This window comes from Trypanosoma brucei, chromosome 3 (genome assembly GCF_000210295.1).
Source record: "Trypanosoma brucei gambiense DAL972 chromosome 3, complete sequence".
NCBI classification, from domain to species: domain Eukaryota; phylum Euglenozoa; class Kinetoplastea; order Trypanosomatida; family Trypanosomatidae; genus Trypanosoma; species Trypanosoma brucei.
In genome coordinates, this window is record NC_026736.1 from 109660 (window position 1) to 126722 (window position 17063).

The following is a 17063-nucleotide window of genomic DNA, read 5'->3' on the forward strand; positions in this document are numbered from 1 at the left end:
AGAAAAAGGTAATGCCACGAAGCAGTAATAAAAACAGAGCGGTTTTGATACATGACCAACAGTCAGCTATATCATCTTAGTGTCTGACTGGATGAACATAGACAGTCACACCGGTTAAGTAGTTGAGTGGTCGAAGTTTAGTACTTTTAATCAGCAATTCACAGGCATTGAAATTTTATCGTTGAAGGGTCGCGTCCCCGTAAGCCCCCCCCCCAAAAAAGAAAAGGTTGGAGCATCTCTTCCCTCTTTTCCCCTATGGGTTGTGTACGAACTTAAGAGGCTCGGAGAATGACAGCAGTATTGTGCTCCAGTATGCACATTGTAAGGGGTCTATCCTTCGGCCTAAGAAGAAAACTGCATTCTCTGGAATTTCCGCTCCGTTTGTCATTGCTGCCACCATCTGCACCACTCGTAGCCCTCCTTGTTACCTTGGATGGAAAGAGTCTACTGAGCTGCCGCTGGTACAGTACTTCCACAGTAGTACCATCTAGTATAAGCAGTGCACCGCTCTCCAGAAGCACGCATAATGTGTGAGGAAGAAGACAATCAAATATGGCAATGTCACCAATAGGAATGTCCTCACTGCAGTGTGTTTGAGGCCCGGGTTCCAGCGTTAACGTTGGAGAGTCCATTTCACCTTGGGATGGAGATTCAACCTTCTGTGTCTTCAGTGGTGGTTCCTCAGAACTCGTTGGTTCGTTCTTATGCAGCGATGAGTGCACGGCGAATTGCACAATAATGTTCTCATCCACAACCACGGCAAGAAGACCTGTTGGGCGTGAACAGTTTGACGTCCCCGATGTGACAGTTGCAGAAACGGCGGAAGGAGTCGAAGTGGAAGTTCGCGACGCGGGAGCTCCCTGGAAAGAAGGAGGAGATGCAACCGCTGTCACCACTCGTCCTGGACGCAGGTCTTCAGCACTACTAAAAATAACCGATTGAGCAATAGTTGACAGCGCTACATCCATTAAACACACAGTACCGTCCGACCACACGACAAGAATAACACTTTCTTCATCATCCCACCAAGTTACACATAATAACTCCGTTGTTGTATCGCCATTTGGGGGTAGTACTTTGGTCCATTGCTTCTCAACAGCATAAACACCGTTTGCGTCGTTCTCTTGACGCTTCAGCACGCACAGGAACGTGGTGTATATCAACCCCGCTCTCGAGCCAGCTGTGTTGCTGAACGCCGTCGGGTTGCGAGTGGGGGGACCTGTTGAAGTTGCTAACACGATGATGCGTGAACCCTGTTGGCTGAACCTTATGCTGAAGGTTTTCCACGAGCCTCTGTCAGACAGGTCCGTATCTGCGGGAAGTTTGATGGCCCGGCATACATTAGAAGCCTTCAAACTGTGGGAACGTGCACGACTTATTGTGACAGCGTCTATGGTAAATGTACACACAAAGCCATCCACCACAGTACACAGTAACGAAATCACCTCACTGTCTGCCACAGTTGGTTGCCCCGCCACCTGTTTTGTTGCCGTAACCTCCCTCTTTGGTTTTTGCTGCAGAGGAAAACAGTCGATAGCAACCAACCTGTCCCGCTGCGTGTCATGCTGCGGTGTAGTTTCCTTCCGGTCTGCCCTCTCCTTCTCGCGGCGATGCAAAGAGTCATCTTCGAATAAGTATGTTTTTGCGAAATTCGATGTATTGATAACACAAACAACACCATCTTCTAGCGCGCAAAAAAGATACGGTGCCAGTGCGGTGGTGACGGAAGGCGTTGCATCGCACGGGCACTGGCCCCGTGACCAACAGCAATCTACAACCGCAATGCTTGAAGAGACAGACGACGAAGTCACACGGCGCTGGACGTCCTCACGCAGGTTACGTTGAAGAGCGTTTTTTGTTAGGCGCTGCCGGTGTGCATGAGCTTCTGTGGTCCACTCCCGCCTCCATTCGCTTAAAACTGACATGACGTGTTCCGACAGAAAAATACCCTCCTAAAGAAAGATAACCACGTGGCAAGAAAGTGAAGTTGAAAAAGCCATGACAACCTCGTTACATGGGATGTGTGTGTGTGGATGGGGGGAGGAAGGAGAGAAAAGGGATACCGACTGTCCGGTCCAAGGGAAGACTTTGCGAGGTGCAAAACAAAATTTGAGTAGCACAAGACATACCCAAAAGATAGGGAGGCGACGAAATGGGCAAACGATCGCAGCACCACTGAAGTTACCCCAACTCTGAGTTGCAGGGCACTTTTCCACACAACAAACTTTTGTAACGCCCCTCCCCCCCCCAGAAATTTCGTACATTTCAAGCATCGGAGAGGCATAAACACACAACCAACATATAATTTCTCTCAGACACACCAACGCACACCACAGCGGACCGTTCCTACTAATCCTCCTCCTCCTCCGTTGCATCGGGAATAGGCTCCCATCCAGACGGTGGGTTCTTTGCTCCAGAGGAACACAACACCTTAAAACGGTTGCCCGATAGCTTTCTGTCGTTACGCTGAGCCTTGTTGATATCCTTATGCATCCTGTAGGTAGACGGTAGTGATGTCCCATGCACAGTCATATCGTAGAGATATTTTCCATACATAGCATTGTCCTCGTTGGGAATGTCACGACGGGCAAACAGTTCATAGTGAGTGTTATTAGGAAGCCGCTTTTTCATGATATAATCCGGAAGGTTCTGCCCATATCCCGGCCGCATGTCCCTCATCGGGTACCCTGTGAAGGTTTTAAACTCTGGCGACATGGAGCGTTCATCCTCTAACTGCCACGCGCCGGGTGCCTTCTCCTCAATATATTCCTGAAAGATACGGGCGCGTGCGAGCCGCAGATCCCATCGTTGCGCACATGGGACAGGAAGCGTACTCGGGTGAGTATAGCCAACACGGTGCACGCCAAGTAGCGGGAACCACCTGCGCAACACCATCTATATCTACTCTGCTAGCCTCCGCTGACTGCAACGGAGGTGCAGGTACGCTTACTGCTCCACGTGCAGCACCAATACGACAAAAAAGAAAAGAAATGCATGTGAAAAGAGGGGAAAACGACGGCGGCATCCACCGCGACAAACGGAAAGAAGGGAGAATGGCAAGTTCCTTGTACAGGTGCGGGATTGCAGGGTTCAACTCAGATCTACATCTTTCTACTTGGTTATGAAACAGCAGTTTACACACTCACACCGCAAGGATGGGGGCCAAGAGACCGAACGTTTGTCGCTGTATCAGATTTGATAAACTTAACAAATGGCTAGTAATCTCACGACAATCCGTGACATATCCCATGCCCTTAGTTGTCGAACCTCTAAGAAACCCCCGTCAATTCAGGCGGGGTCTCCAGTAAGACCCAACAAGTTTGAAACCAGGGAAAACTTCATCTCACCACTACCACTGAGCTTGTGTAAAAACATATATCTTCCTGAAAGTAAACAAAATGAAGCGAAAGGTGTTTCAGGAACACAATTGACGACTGTGGTACTACAATAGTGTCAAATGAGATTAAAGTAGAAACAGACCAACGTTGCTCTCACGTATGTCAACTGCATGACGTGCAGGTAACAAAAAATAGTAAGAAAAATATACCTCCCTTAACACAAACATAAACACACAAAACGCGAATGGGCGGAAAGAAGAAAAACGAGCAATGTCCTGACTAAATTCCGTGCAAGAGCACGGAGTCATTCACAACCCTCTGCACGCGATTTCCTTTACCATTTCACAGTTGCATTTCTCACCTTTCCACACTATGATGCGGGGGTTGGATGCGGTACCATTTCCTTCGGCACATGCACGAAGGTGCGGTCGGACTTGTCGCACACCCATGCCACCTCCACCTCATAAATTTTATCTTTCGACTTGTCATGCACCTCATGGAGGATGTTGGTTAGCTTTTCCACCGCCTCACTGCATGTCAGAGTCGCAAAGTCCAGCTTCTCCAACTCGGTTTTGGCCACCGTTTTGCCCTTCCCCAACGCTATTCCATAGTACCCCGCAACTGCCCCGCTCGGGTCGGCCACATAAAGCTGCGGGCCATCGTCAGCATAAGAGGCAATGATGACCGAACAGCCGAAGGGGCGATAGGCGTAGTGAGTCGTGTAAACGTGCATAAACTCGCCGATTCGAGACGCAAGCAAGGAGCCTAGTATCGGTGTGGAAAAAATATCTCGACTGTTCTCTGCTTCACCACGAGCGCGTGAAACAACAGCAAGACCATCGGGGAGCACTCCACAAACACAAATTCCAGCCTGCCGATCTACCGCATGAATACGGTTATTGGACCCTTCCTCCAGCATGCGGCTTGTGAGGATTTTCTCCACAGCAACGACAACACCGTCCTTGCAACAGGCAGCAACGGCGGTGCTGCCATTGTCGACAGCCTTGCAGGCGTACTCTACCTGAAACACACGCCCGTCAGCAGAAAATATATCTGTTGACTGGTCATGACCAGAGCCAGACATCGTCCTCCCTTATATCTCCTCTTGCCTTGATTTACTTTCTCCTTTTCTTGTCGATGACCTCGATACCTATATCGTCCTTTCCTTCAGTATTTTTCTTCTGAGCAACGAAAGTTAGGCGTTTCGAAATTACATACGAAAGGAAGGGGATACAGGCAATGAAGTAGGGACGCTACACAGCTTTGCGTGGGAAAAGAAAAGTAGATATCAGTCGCCCTCAGCCTCCTTGGCACACGTACAGGCTACAAACCATCACATTATACTGTCGAGCCGCTAGCGCTTCCATAACCGCAGAGCGCACACGCTCGCGGCAACTAATGCTACAGGAATCACGGTAATCATGAGTGACTTACGCAACATCCCACCATCATCACTGACCTCCTTCCTCGACGCTTTCCCCGGCCGGCACTTCTCTAGGTTCAAACGCAGTGTGTGTTCCCCCAGCTCCTCAGGGTTCTTCCACGACGCACCAGCTTTTGGAGGCGCCGGTAACTTGTTTAAACCTCCCCCTACGGCAAACACGTCCACAATTCGCTCATGGAGGTTGGCATTGGTATCAGGAGCTCCAGATGTCATCGGGGTGTGCGAAAACATGCACATATCACCATCAGGACACGTCCCCAAAACATGTGGAACACAGTAGATAATCTTCTTGTGTTTAGCCCTAATTATGTTTCGAATTCTATGTCTAATACGCGCAACTTCAGCGGTCCCCCCTGGATCAACCACGCCTCCGTTGGCTTCAAAGTTACTCTGATTGAACTGACATGCTACATCAATCTCGTCTAATACCTCTTCAGCAACAAGTGTATCGTCCAAAATGATCGTCCGCACGTACGGGTTTACATGTGCAAGTGCTGCAAGTGAGTGACCGGCTTCACTCTCTAAGGGAGTGTTGGAAAGGTCAATGAAACTAACCCGGGACTTGGTCAGCGCTTCGCAAAGCATAGAAACGGCATCATCACTCACATTCACAGCATTTATCGTTATTGCCTCCAATGACATATTGTATTGCACAACAACAGAGATTAGGTACATCTCAACATCACCAAAGCTAGAGCCAAACTCACCAAACACCATGACCGCACGGGTATTGTTATTTAAAATTTCCGACGCAAGAATGTGCAAGTCATCCACACCAGCCCTGATGTACCCGCTGTTATGCCGCGCAAAATAAGAAAGAACACGCTCCAGCTCCCCCAACGTGGGTGTACTGTCAACTGCTCCGCCTACGCAGCGATCGATTAGCAGGCGAATGTCTGATATGTCAACTGGCTTGGGGCCAAGCACTTCCGACACCGTCCGCTGGGCGCCAAGCACCCGGGGCTGCCGCCGCTCGGCCATCCTGGCAGCAAATACACAAATCCCCTAATCCTTCCAGTTACTTACCGGAAGGGATATCAGAAGGTGCGAAATGGAAACAAAAATGTAAAGGAAAGTGAGGCATGGAAAGACAAGGACGTTTAAACGAGGATCCAACGGGTGCAGCTTTCTCCTCACACCATACGCGGTTAGCGCCTCCTCCCCTTCCCCGTACAAAATCGAAAGAGATATGGGAAGACAACCAAACCGGTACGACCAAATGCCCAAAACATACGGACTCACAAGCACCCACTCAACAAAGATGTGCAACGGCCAACGCGCAAAGAACACCAAACAAACAGGAAAGAGAAGAATGATCATATCTCAAATGCACTCTCAGAAGAACAACACAGTCATTCTACTTGAGAGAAATTTGCAGTTTGGCGAATTGTGACGGCAAACGCCCGTAGAAACTGAAGTGGCACAAGTAACCTGCCTCGTGATCCGCCAAAACCGGAACGCATTTTGGGGTAATAAGTTACACTTCATCCACACACACACACACACACCAAAACAGTTTGTCCACCATACAGTCTCCACTCCACTCATCACCACAAGGGGAGGAGAAAAAAAAAATGGAGAAGAAAACACGCACTCGCATGCCGAATGACTCACAACATACACACACACTTTGCAACCCAATGTCTACTGGCCTTAATAAGCACATTCACATCAGAAATATATCGGCACATCAGGAGGCAACAAATGTTTTGGATGGTGTAAAAGGAATATTTCCGCATGTTTGTCTAGCGGGATCATCCACTTGTCAGCTCAGTCATATTATAAGTTTATTATTGCGTGTAACTTCCCGTCCACGTGGTGCCGCTTTGGTGGAGCAAGAAATTTTGTAAAAGGTATGTGTGGTCGAAGGGCGTATAAATTTTTAAAGAACAAAGGGAATACGCGGTACAGGGAAGAGGTCCATCCATCAACCCCCTCATCCCCTTTGCGGTGCCGCGCTTGAAAGAATCTCGCTTCTAGCGTTGGATAACGCTTTAAAGTTCTGTCGATGAGTAAAAGAACAATTACGTACTATGAGCAGGCTATATCGCTCCGGGAGCAAACATGCTGCTATACATCCCTGGAGAACGACCTTTCCGCTGGGGAAACTCCCGCCGTCCAAGTTTTCTACGTTCACACTTCGATGCTAGATCGCAGCGCGTGCTCCACAAGTGATCCCACCGTGAAGCTGAACAGGCCGCTTACAACTCCATTAAAAACCATTAGAGCTGCGGAACGTAACATGCTTACACCCGACAGATACCCCCTTAACATCCCAAGTACGATGAGCGCACAAGTGGCCAGGAAGCAGGACAACGCAAAAACGCCATCAATCCCTTTTCCCTTCCCGGGAAGGTACGCCAACAGTGGGACGGCACCGAAGAACATAAAGGACAAGAACATGACCAGGCCTTGCTTTTTGGGCCCGTGCGTGTCTTCTGTATCAATAATAATCCCCAGTTCTTCGGTCATCATAAAGTCCACAAAAAGTTTTGGGTCTTTCGATATGATGTTCACTATGGTTGTGGCATCTTCGTGGGAGAGACCCTTCATCTCATAAATTTGCACCATTTCGTCCACCTCCATATCAAAAGCATTTTCGACTTCCCATTCCTCGCGTCGCCTCTCACTTAGAGCATTATCTCGTTCAGCTTCACCCGAAACATATTCACCGAATCCCATGGCAAAACCATCTGCAATGACATTCGAGAAACCAAATATCAGGACGGAGGCAACGCTGCTGTTGCTACCAACAGCAGCGGAAACGACTGTAAAACTCGTTATAATTCCGTCCAGTCCCCCAAATACCACGGACTTCACGTAATCCGATGCAGAGGGGTTGTGGACCTCTTTGTAAATGTGCTTTTGATGTTCCATTCGGGACATTTCGATGTCACCGGTTTCAAAGGCCTTTCGGGCGGCCGATATGCTCTTATAATTCCTTGCCCCACTTACATCAATTTTTTCTGATTCGGACATGTCAGTCGAGAAGATGTTTCACTGGACCAAAATTAATGCAAGGGGCTTTATTTCCCTATTTCACGTTGTTACAAGAAAAAAAAGGGTGGGTTCAATAAGACCAAGGTGAAGCAACAAAAAAGGTCGGCATCCTTTCCCCTCTCCAATGGACGCGAACAGCTGCAACGATGTGTATTACCTCACGTATTTTCTATTCTCTCGCTTCGGTCTTTCAACCAATCAACAGTACGCAAGAAAGAAAAAGTACATGACAACGTGTGACAGTGTTCTCCCTATCCGATTCATCGTATCAAGAACCGTAGCTGAGAAACAGCTCCTCACCAACCTTTATCTCCTTTGTGGAGCAAACCACAACGCGTCGATTTGACAACGGCTCTGTTTCGAGCAACACGCGTCGCCGCGTTCCCGGTGAAATGAAGTCAGACTGTACACAAGTGTGCAATGAACAGTTAGCCGCGTTAGATTCATCGCCCGCGATGGGTGTGCCTGAAGAATTTCCAGCCACACTCGTAACTGGTGGATAACCAGTGGGGCTCCGAATAATGTCAATACCCGGCACTAGTGAGGGGAGAACATCGATACCTTGTTTTTCCTCCAACAGGTCAGCCAAATCTCCAGGAGAGGATGGCACACAGTCAACAGGTAACATGACACTGCGTTGGAGAACTGTACGATACGCCGCGCATAATTCGTCAACAGTGGGCAACAGTGTTAATGGAATGCGGGAGGGATGTCGGCGCTGATTAAACCGAAGTATCGCATGTGTCGCGCGCAGCTGAGATCTCACCTGCGTTTCGAAATCCTTCAGATACGCCCGCCGTACCGGCTCATCCGCCACACCCGCTAACGCATCCGAAATGGCGGGATAACCACCAACATACGCCTCAACAAACGGGGAAGGCAGCTTTGGCAACAACGAGGAGGAGAGAAGTGGGGCAAATCCAACCTCGTGGCCCTGAGCCACGAGCCGAGTAGCACACGCCAAGCAGCTCGCCAACCACAAAGCCCGTGCAGTGGATATGTCAACACCACGACGCTGCAGGAACCTACACATTACGCGAATAGATGGCACTGCCACAGGTCGTAAGTCACCCCTCACCGTCTGTGCATTAAGCGTTGACAGGTACGGGACGGAAAGCACCACATCTCCAGCGCCAATTGGCTGATCTGCATGAAGAGAAAGTAACGGCATCAAACCTTGCATGCTTTGCCGAATGAACAATTTCTTGCTTACGACCCCATTTTGCGCGCACCACTCCCAGAAACCGGAAAAGGCTCCACCAGCATTCAACATACAAACTTACCCTACCAAAGGATTTGCGGCGCTCGATACCTTTTCTTCAATGAGCCCTTCTTCGTGCGGGTAACCGCAGTGGCCCCAACTGCTCCGTTACAATGGAAACACAAGGAAAAAATAAAAATGCAATGGAGGAAATTTGTGAACACCAGTCAAAGCAACCTGAAAAAAAATCAAAGAAAACAATTGCAATGGTAACAGGTGGCCCCAGCCCTTCAGCGATAACGAGCTAGTAGTCGCTCGCTTGTACAGCGAACGGATCCTCGACACGTGTTATTCCACCCAGTTCCCGGTGCCTACGCCACCGCGGTTTTGGCACAACGTGGTTGACGCTAGGGTGCTGCCAGTAGTTTGGCCACGAGTTTGCCACATCCTGGTAACGGTGCGGGGCAAAATAGGCGTTGGAATCCGGAGTGGTGAAGCAAAGCATGGACGCCGCAGCCTTCTTACCATACTTCACCTCCATATTTTCGACTACTTTGGCATTGATTTCACGCTGCTGCTTGATCCGGTGCATCCAAATGGACCTACGGCGGATGGATTCCATGAGTTCTCGCATATGATAGTTCTCGCGCCGGTTTGGCACAAATTTAAATAAACCATTGGCGAGTGCATTCCCCGGGAACTTATTGTCAAATATCTTATCACGAACATAGAAGTGGCGAATTACCTCCCGATGCGCCTTGTGGAGCTGAATCAATTCATATGCAGAGGGATAAAACGTCATACGTCTAGGTACATTTTGCGTCCCAGCTACAACTGATCGGTACGAACCGCAACCGAACGCCCCCGACATTACTAACAATGTGTGCTCGTTACACTCCTTTCCTTATCACTGCTTTTCACTGATATTCCTTTGGAATGGCACCTCCTTTGGCTACGAGGCACAGAATGAAGGAATAAACACAAATTTGGCGAGGCACCTGTGCAGGAAGATACCGAAATACAAGAATCAGACGCGTCTCGCGAATTCATTTAAACGTTTTGTAAATAACCCCGTCTTCCTCCATTCGTAGTGTCGCAAAAGAAATAGCCACACAAAAAGATCTGTCTCGATCCCCACAAAAACATCAGAGAAAACACGAAAGAGAGGGAAAGTTAGGCGTACAATGCGCCCTCTGTGTGACACCCCAGATCCTACTTCTTGACAGCCTTTTTGTGTCCGGACGACGACTTCCGCTGCAATACGCCAGGCAACGCTACGGCACCGCGGTTCCTCTTCGTTCCCGCAGTAGATGCCTCCGAATTCACCTGCTTTTGTGGCTTCGTTATGGTAAAAAATTGGTCCAAGCGACCTTGGGTTTTCTTCGTAAGTGCGTCACGAAGCCGCTGAATACCCTTCAAAACGCGTTCCTTACTGAACAACTTTTCGTCGACAAGAAACTTTATCAGTCCCTCTTCGTCCGGCTCACGGAACTGGATATCGATCTCCTCACCCGGTGTTACCTCTGGTTCCAAGAAGAAGTTCCGCGCATCCTTGTAGTTGAACTCCTCTGGGACAACGTACCTCGTTCCGTCAAGTGACTCGATAAATGCCTCTAAACTCCCATACTTCTTGATACCCTCCCAGGCTTTATGGGGTCCAATTCCTGAAATTCTGGGGACGTAATCACAACCAAGAAGAATACATAAATCTATGAACTGCTGCATTGAAAAACCGGAGGCTTCCAATATCTCATCGAGATGATACTCGGCAATGGGCCGCTTCTTCGCTTCACCATACGTTAAATGCCGCAACATCACCCGGGACCCAAACGCCAGGGCATCCATATCCTCTGTTCCTACCGCCCATGCCTTATTCTTTTTCACCAGCTCAGCGCACTGGGCTTCTGCCTCAGAGGGTGCTTGAACAACAGGAATGCCCATTAAACGAAGTAGTGTCTTCACCTCCTCCATCTGATCCCTTCCCACACGAACCATTCGCTTGCTCATCTTTTCCATGGCCTCATCATCTCCCTCCTCCTTTGCCTTTTCAAACTCATGCTTTGCATCCTCTGCCCTCTGACGCCGACTCTCAAGTTCAGAAGCCTTAAGGGTGGGCGGCTTACCATCAAACACGTATATAGGACGAAGTCCTTCATCTATCATTCTTAATGTACGAAAAAAAATTCCACTTAAATGAGACGTAACATCCCCAGCTTCATTGGTCAACTCAACGCTCTGACCCTCTTGAAAGCCTTTCATGGCGATGACGAACTGATATACGGCCATGGAGGCATCGATTGCGATGCGTCGACCGAAATAAACTTTCAGCTCTTGTTCCTTAATGGCGCCAGGAGTTCTGTCGTACAGAAGCTTCGAAAGGCCAAGAACACCCATTATCCTCGCCGGACTCGAGAATCAACGAAACACTTTCCGGAAAGAATTGTGAGGAAAGGCAGTAGCAAAAAGTGTGACATTTACTATGCACAGCAGTAGAACGAGTTCGGGTTGAAAATACAAATAAATGCACAGACAAAAAAATAATAAACAAACAAATGTATATTTAGTTAAGCAAAGAAGGTGCAGATACTGGATATTTTTGCAACTCCTGTAGAATACTGTCTCCACTCCACTCATCACCACAAGGGGAGGAGAAAAAAAATGGAGAAGAAAACACGCACTCGCATGCCGAATGACTCACAACATACACACATACTTTGCAACCTAATGTCTACTGGCCTTAATAAGCACATTCACATCAGAAATATATCGGCACATCAGGAGGCAACAAATGTTTTGGATGGTGTAAAAGAAATATTTCCGCATGTTTGTCTAGTGGAATCATCCTCTTGTCAGCTCAGTCATATTATAAGTTTATTATTGCGTGTAACTTCTTCACACATTCATATTTTTCCCCCTTTCCTTTTGGAAGTGCTTTAGAGTTGACCGATGCTGCGTCGTCTCCTCTCTTCCTTAAGGGGTTTGCAACAACCAAGATAGCACCCCTATCGCGCATGAAATTAAAACCAATACGGCTACGTGAAGCGAATAGTCACCCTTATTCCTCCGTCCGTCACCGTCAGTGACGTTTCCAGGGCCAGCACCTGTTAGCAACTGTTGCTCACCGCTAGTTTTATCCACCGACATTTTCGTTGAGGTGAAATGAGGCTCTAGAAGAACTCGAGACGATGATAGTCTCTCCCCTGCACCGTCCTCAATCAACTCCCTCACTTGTCTCCACTGCTCCCGAGTGTGACCGGTCGCATCGCCAGTAGTGTGAATATATGCCCATTGGTAAATCAATGCAGGATTCCTCAGAGAACAAACACGAAGAATCCTTACCTGTGGTTGCTCACCAATTTTATCAATAAAACTAACGATGCTACGGTAAATATCTAACCCACAGGTATGCTGTGGGGCGAATGTTACATGTACGCAAATCAGTTCATCGTCCAAGTCTCTCTTTGCACCCAACTGCACAGCGTAAATATCCTTATATAGGTTCCAAATGTCACAATCCGCAAGCAAACGGCTACTGCGCAAGTCAACTATAGGGGAACTCGTCGTCGCACGGCCCCTTGCCCTTAGAACAAGTGGCAATTTATCTAGTGGAGACACCAAATAACAGGGTAACGACACGAACGTTATTTCCGCTGTTGTAACCTTAAGTTCTACCCTACCACCAGGTTGAAGCAACTCGCATTTCTTCACCGCGCTATCTCCCCATATCACTGCGAAGAGTAAATTCACGCGAGGATTTTCTTTCAACAAACTTCGCAACTGAATAGTTGAGTATCCGCAGGTGTCTGAAAGCATAACGCCTAAAAAAAGAACACCACAGGGTAAAATCTGTTCAAGACAGTCTACCTGTTCAGAGATGACCTCAAGATCCAGGCAAGGAATAGCGTCAAAGACGGTGCATACAGCATGAGCGTTGCTCGAGCCGTTCCTACAGACGCTACGCTGTCCCACCAAAATGGAGGGATTAAACGACTCGCCAGTGGGAAGGGCACTCGGTGGAAGCACCACAGAAACATTCATGCCCCCAACAAACACCCTAGTAAAGACTTCTTTTGCTTCGTTGGTTTGGACAGGTAGAGAAGTGAGAAATTCAGTGGCGCCAACTAACCAGGCAAACATGCACATTACCTTGTGATCGTCAGCAATGCGGTGACTTCCATGGGGTTAAAGTTGGTTACAGTTGCACCACAAGCTATTAAGGCAACGAGCGGTAGCCTTTAAATGAATAAAAACAATGATCTCAACACACAGCCGAAGTACTTGGCAGCACTCCAGGTAGAATGGTTACTTCGCCACAACTTCATTCGATGCACATATTTCTAAGTGTATAGACAGTTCTTTCCTCTCTTTTCCCCTCCCAGAGTGGGTGGAGTGTGTCGTTACAGCTCCAGCCACTTTCCTACACCCGCCATTATACAGTGGCCATACAAGCCATTCGCTGAAGCGGGTCGCTTTCAAAATGTGGACCGCGGGAGAATGCAATGACGGTCCGTCACAAATAATGAAGATCGCAACAAATGATAATAATAAAAATAATAGACGGGTACTGCGGAAGAATACAAAAATAGCACTAAAAGAACAGAGGGTTGCACACAGAGGCTAAAGTAACGACCAAGGCGGGTCAAACAAATGGGAAGAGTAACGGGTGAACGAGCAGCTTACATACATTTGCCACCTGACTAATATGAAGGACTAATGTAAGTAGATTCACTTTCTGTGGAAAGTACTTGCGATCTTCGGTGCCCTTTAACTCCTGTCCTACTACTGGAGTTTGGTACAAACTTGGGGTTATTTACTTCTTTGTTTGTTCTCTTTTTTTTAATATCATCACTAACACAAAAGCAGGAAACGGCATGGATATCGAACATTGTACATTTACAAGATGATTTTTACTATTAGCATACGGGTCGTTCTGTGTTACCCAATACAACAACTTTTCTCGTTGCATGACCCAATTTCCCCAACTTACCCATTCCTCTTTCGCACCCTAGGCATCGTGTCCGTGACACACAGCAATAACCACCACCTTTTCTCCGGACTGAGTTAAAGCAAAAAATAATTATGACAGCAAAACCCATTTTTTTTTTTACAAATAATCACATATGATGCAGGGGATAGAATTAGCTAAACCCCCTTAAAAAAAAAAAAATAGCACAAAAAAAAAACTGTCGGCCAACACCTGGAAACATGAAGAACATGGGAATACAGTGCCCATACGTATTTAGAAAAGTTATTGAAGAACAACCTTCTGTTGCTTAACGATACCAATATCATGTACAAAAAATAAAATAAGCAAATACAATTGCTGAGTATAGGGATAACACTTACGTTGACAATGTGCGCTAATGCCGCCTTTCCGAATTTAAGAGATTGCTGTGATTACATCGCCTATACGTTGGCTGTCGCCTCGCCCGTCCGAACAAGCTTCAGCAGGAAAAGAAAGTTCTCCTGTACTCCACCTTGCAATCAACCTCCCCATCAGCCATTAACAGCGATAAGTGAATTACAGTTTTTTTTTTCCCCGTGTCTTGACTTTTTCCACATTGAATCGACGACGGTCGAAGGGAACCAACGATGGTCACGCACGTTCCCCTACGCTTTTTGTTGTATCCACACCATCCACTACGGTGTCTGGGAGCTCGCTACCTACCACTTCAGGCAGTCTTGTTAGATTAATCGATCGATTTAGCACGCGCCTCGGCTCCACACAATGCTTGCTGCGACCGGTGGAAGATATTTTAGGTAGTACGAGGGAGCCGGAGCGATTCATCAGCCGACGGCCACTACTTGTGCTACCTTCATAAATTACTCCGCCTTTTGCTGAAGGAGTAGCGTCTTCCCCAACTAACCCCGATTCGCTATCCAACTCAAATATTTCAATCATTTCTTCATCCGGCACAAACGAGTACTTCAACTGACGCGACATACGAAGTCCATCAGGGCGGTGTCGTCTTCTCTTTTTCTCTGAAGAGGCAACCGCAGAATGATTGAGTGAAGTACTATAATACTTGTCCCCAATTTCCATCGAACCACCGAGAACGCCAACATACACAGAATCTTTTGATGCATCTCCATGTCCTTTGCACGGTGTTGTTCTAGTCGGATATACCTTGTAGACGATGTCCCTCTTTTCAATCTCCCCAGCGAACTCGCCAGGAACTTCCAGCAACGAAAAACTTGAGCGAGACACTCCTTTCTTTGAGCGACGACTTTGTCCTTGTCTGTCTTTTCGTGGGGTTTTGGTGGCGTTTCTTGTGCCTAATGAAGGTATGATCTTTATGTCTTCTGCTGTTTCGGGAATTTCACAACCTTCATTAACTTCAAAATCTGAGAATGTAATCGAACGCTCGTTGACTTTGTGTGCGCGACGCCTTTTGGAAGGATGGAGAGTCTTCTTGTCACACGATTCATGTCGAATCACGGACAGGCTGAGCGAATCCAACTCACTTGCCACAACATCATCAAGAAGTGATATATTACGGTTCGGTGGATGCTTCCGCCGTTTTTTCCTCGAACACTTCTCAGCAGGTTGGTTGGGGTGTTCATTCAATGCGACCCCACCGATTCGGTGGCGCCGCATTTCGGACGTCTCTTCCTCCACAATCTCATCTGCAAAGTCATCAAAAATAACATCCACAAGTTGTGAAACATGGTTTTTATTCACACGCCTCCTACGGATGTGTCTTGGAGACTCTGCCAGCGTTGTTACCATTACCGATGCATAGCTCCTATTTTCTGATGGCAAAACCTTTGTTCGGCTTTCCACCATCCTGATCTGCGGCATAGTCAACATCGACTCTTTAACGTCGCCGGGACAGCCTTCCCTACAAAACAAGTCACCAGCTGGCTTACTGACAACAGTACAGGTGCCCCCGATCCACTCATTTACAGCAATTGGTATAGTGATTCCTCTCATTACGCAATGCTTCCTCACGACAGTCCCTGCGTCCCCATCGTGTTTTGACACCGTGTTTGATATTGTTATCTCTGGAATCTTATTGACAACCTCTTTGATTTGTTTATCGATACACTCCAGAGCCTCCATCTCGTCATTCCCAGCTGTTTTCAGCTTCATTTCCCTCGCTTCAATATAAGCTGCCACCTGTTTTAGATGATATAACTGCTCCTTAAAGCTAGGGTTATCCCAATCAACATCTTCAAACTCCTCCGAAGTAACCTCCACATTGGGATCCCGCAAACGCTTTATCAATTTTTTTATGCATGTGGTTTCAAGTGGATCTTCCGGCGGCGTGGTACCGGGGATTCGCTCCCCTGACTCAACAGCTTCATATACCTTCTCTTGAAAACAGCCTTGGGCGGGGTGAGCACGACCACGGCATATGTTAATATTAAAGGAATCGTCAGATACGCTTGTCCCTTCGTAGCTGTCACCACCTTCGTCAGTATGATAAACTACTGCTTCCGGTTGAGCTGATACAGCGCGACGTTCTCACCACAAGTGAAAAATGAAGTGGCTGAAAGTCTGCGCTATTATCTGATGAGTAGTATGAGCTGGTTTCCTCCTCTTCTTCCTCACCGATCGTAGCTGAGTAGATTCTCTCTGGAATATAGCCGATGCCCCTATTATCCCTCCCCCGAAATTGACTAGCACGAAGCGGGGAGACATCGCTTTCTCCGAAAGAACCCGAGTCAGCACTGTCAACAGATGAAGTCTCGAAGTCAGCCCCGCCCCGTCGAGATACACTGGACAACGAGTAGCGCGAAAACTTGGCTTCACAATGATCTTTTACAGAACGCTGTTTACAAATTCCGCTACATGGTAACCCGTCCCACTCGGACTTCAGGATTCCAGATAAGCTAGCTTCGCTCGCCAACGTCATGACGAAAAAGTCCCAATGTGCAAAAAAAAAAGGTTATATATGTACAGATATATACTTTTCCCTACTGTGAACCTGACTCGCTAAACCTTGGTGCAAGAAAAGAAGGAACACGACTGTGTGAGCCACTTCGGTCAACGGGTAAGAGAATTGAGTATTTTTTTCCATCATTTTCTTCGAGGAGCAAAGTTACGGTAGGGTGCCAACGCCAAAACAACCATCCT

At 47.6% G+C, this 17063-nt stretch overlaps 11 protein-coding genes across 11 annotated transcripts; all 11 read right to left on the bottom strand.

The window, feature by feature from the left end:
• Positions 1 to 272: 272 nt before the first annotated feature.
• TbgDal_III380 (hypothetical protein, conserved) lies at positions 273 to 1925 on the bottom strand (the record flags this gene model as incomplete). Its single annotated transcript, XM_011773690.1, has 1 exon — positions 273 to 1925. The coding sequence occupies one exon, from the start codon at positions 1923 to 1925 to the stop codon at positions 273 to 275; it is 1653 nt and encodes a 550-aa protein (XP_011771992.1).
• Positions 1926 to 2349: 424 nt separating this feature from the next.
• Positions 2350 to 2895, bottom strand: TbgDal_III390 (hypothetical protein, conserved; the record flags this gene model as incomplete). The annotated part of the gene is made up of 1 exon (XM_011773691.1): positions 2350 to 2895. The coding sequence occupies one exon, from the start codon at positions 2893 to 2895 to the stop codon at positions 2350 to 2352; it is 546 nt and encodes a 181-aa protein (XP_011771993.1).
• An 813-nt stretch (positions 2896 to 3708) lies between these two features.
• On the bottom strand, positions 3709 to 4422 carry TbgDal_III400 (proteasome alpha 7 subunit; the record flags this gene model as incomplete). The annotated part of the gene is made up of 1 exon (XM_011773692.1): positions 3709 to 4422. One exon carries the CDS (start codon positions 4420 to 4422, stop codon positions 3709 to 3711), a length of 714 nt encoding a protein of 237 aa, XP_011771994.1.
• A 270-nt stretch (positions 4423 to 4692) lies between these two features.
• On the bottom strand, positions 4693 to 5763 carry TbgDal_III410 (hypothetical protein, conserved; the record flags this gene model as incomplete). The annotated part of the gene is made up of 1 exon (XM_011773693.1): positions 4693 to 5763. One exon carries the CDS (start codon positions 5761 to 5763, stop codon positions 4693 to 4695), a length of 1071 nt encoding a protein of 356 aa, XP_011771995.1.
• Positions 5764 to 5787: 24 nt separating this feature from the next.
• On the bottom strand, positions 5788 to 6102 carry TbgDal_III420 (hypothetical protein, unlikely; the record flags this gene model as incomplete). Its single annotated transcript, XM_011773694.1, has 1 exon — positions 5788 to 6102. The coding sequence occupies one exon, from the start codon at positions 6100 to 6102 to the stop codon at positions 5788 to 5790; it is 315 nt and encodes a 104-aa protein (XP_011771996.1).
• An 813-nt stretch (positions 6103 to 6915) lies between these two features.
• TbgDal_III430 (hypothetical protein, conserved) lies at positions 6916 to 7761 on the bottom strand (the record flags this gene model as incomplete). Its single annotated transcript, XM_011773695.1, has 1 exon — positions 6916 to 7761. The coding sequence occupies one exon, from the start codon at positions 7759 to 7761 to the stop codon at positions 6916 to 6918; it is 846 nt and encodes a 281-aa protein (XP_011771997.1).
• Positions 7762 to 8050: 289 nt separating this feature from the next.
• TbgDal_III440 (hypothetical protein, conserved) lies at positions 8051 to 9055 on the bottom strand (the record flags this gene model as incomplete). The annotated part of the gene is made up of 1 exon (XM_011773696.1): positions 8051 to 9055. One exon carries the CDS (start codon positions 9053 to 9055, stop codon positions 8051 to 8053), a length of 1005 nt encoding a protein of 334 aa, XP_011771998.1.
• Positions 9056 to 9287: 232 nt separating this feature from the next.
• TbgDal_III450 (hypothetical protein, conserved) lies at positions 9288 to 9854 on the bottom strand (the record flags this gene model as incomplete). Its single annotated transcript, XM_011773697.1, has 1 exon — positions 9288 to 9854. One exon carries the CDS (start codon positions 9852 to 9854, stop codon positions 9288 to 9290), a length of 567 nt encoding a protein of 188 aa, XP_011771999.1.
• A 341-nt stretch (positions 9855 to 10195) lies between these two features.
• On the bottom strand, positions 10196 to 11377 carry TbgDal_III460 (flap endonuclease-1 (FEN-1), putative; the record flags this gene model as incomplete). The annotated part of the gene is made up of 1 exon (XM_011773698.1): positions 10196 to 11377. One exon carries the CDS (start codon positions 11375 to 11377, stop codon positions 10196 to 10198), a length of 1182 nt encoding a protein of 393 aa, XP_011772000.1.
• Positions 11378 to 11953: 576 nt separating this feature from the next.
• Positions 11954 to 13126, bottom strand: TbgDal_III470 (hypothetical protein, conserved; the record flags this gene model as incomplete). Its single annotated transcript, XM_011773699.1, has 1 exon — positions 11954 to 13126. One exon carries the CDS (start codon positions 13124 to 13126, stop codon positions 11954 to 11956), a length of 1173 nt encoding a protein of 390 aa, XP_011772001.1.
• A 1453-nt stretch (positions 13127 to 14579) lies between these two features.
• TbgDal_III480 (hypothetical protein, conserved) lies at positions 14580 to 16842 on the bottom strand (the record flags this gene model as incomplete). Its single annotated transcript, XM_011773700.1, is given in 2 exon segments — positions 14580 to 16427; positions 16426 to 16842. Coding segments are annotated over 2 exon segments (2265 nt in total).
• Positions 16843 to 17063: the final 221 nt, after the last annotated feature.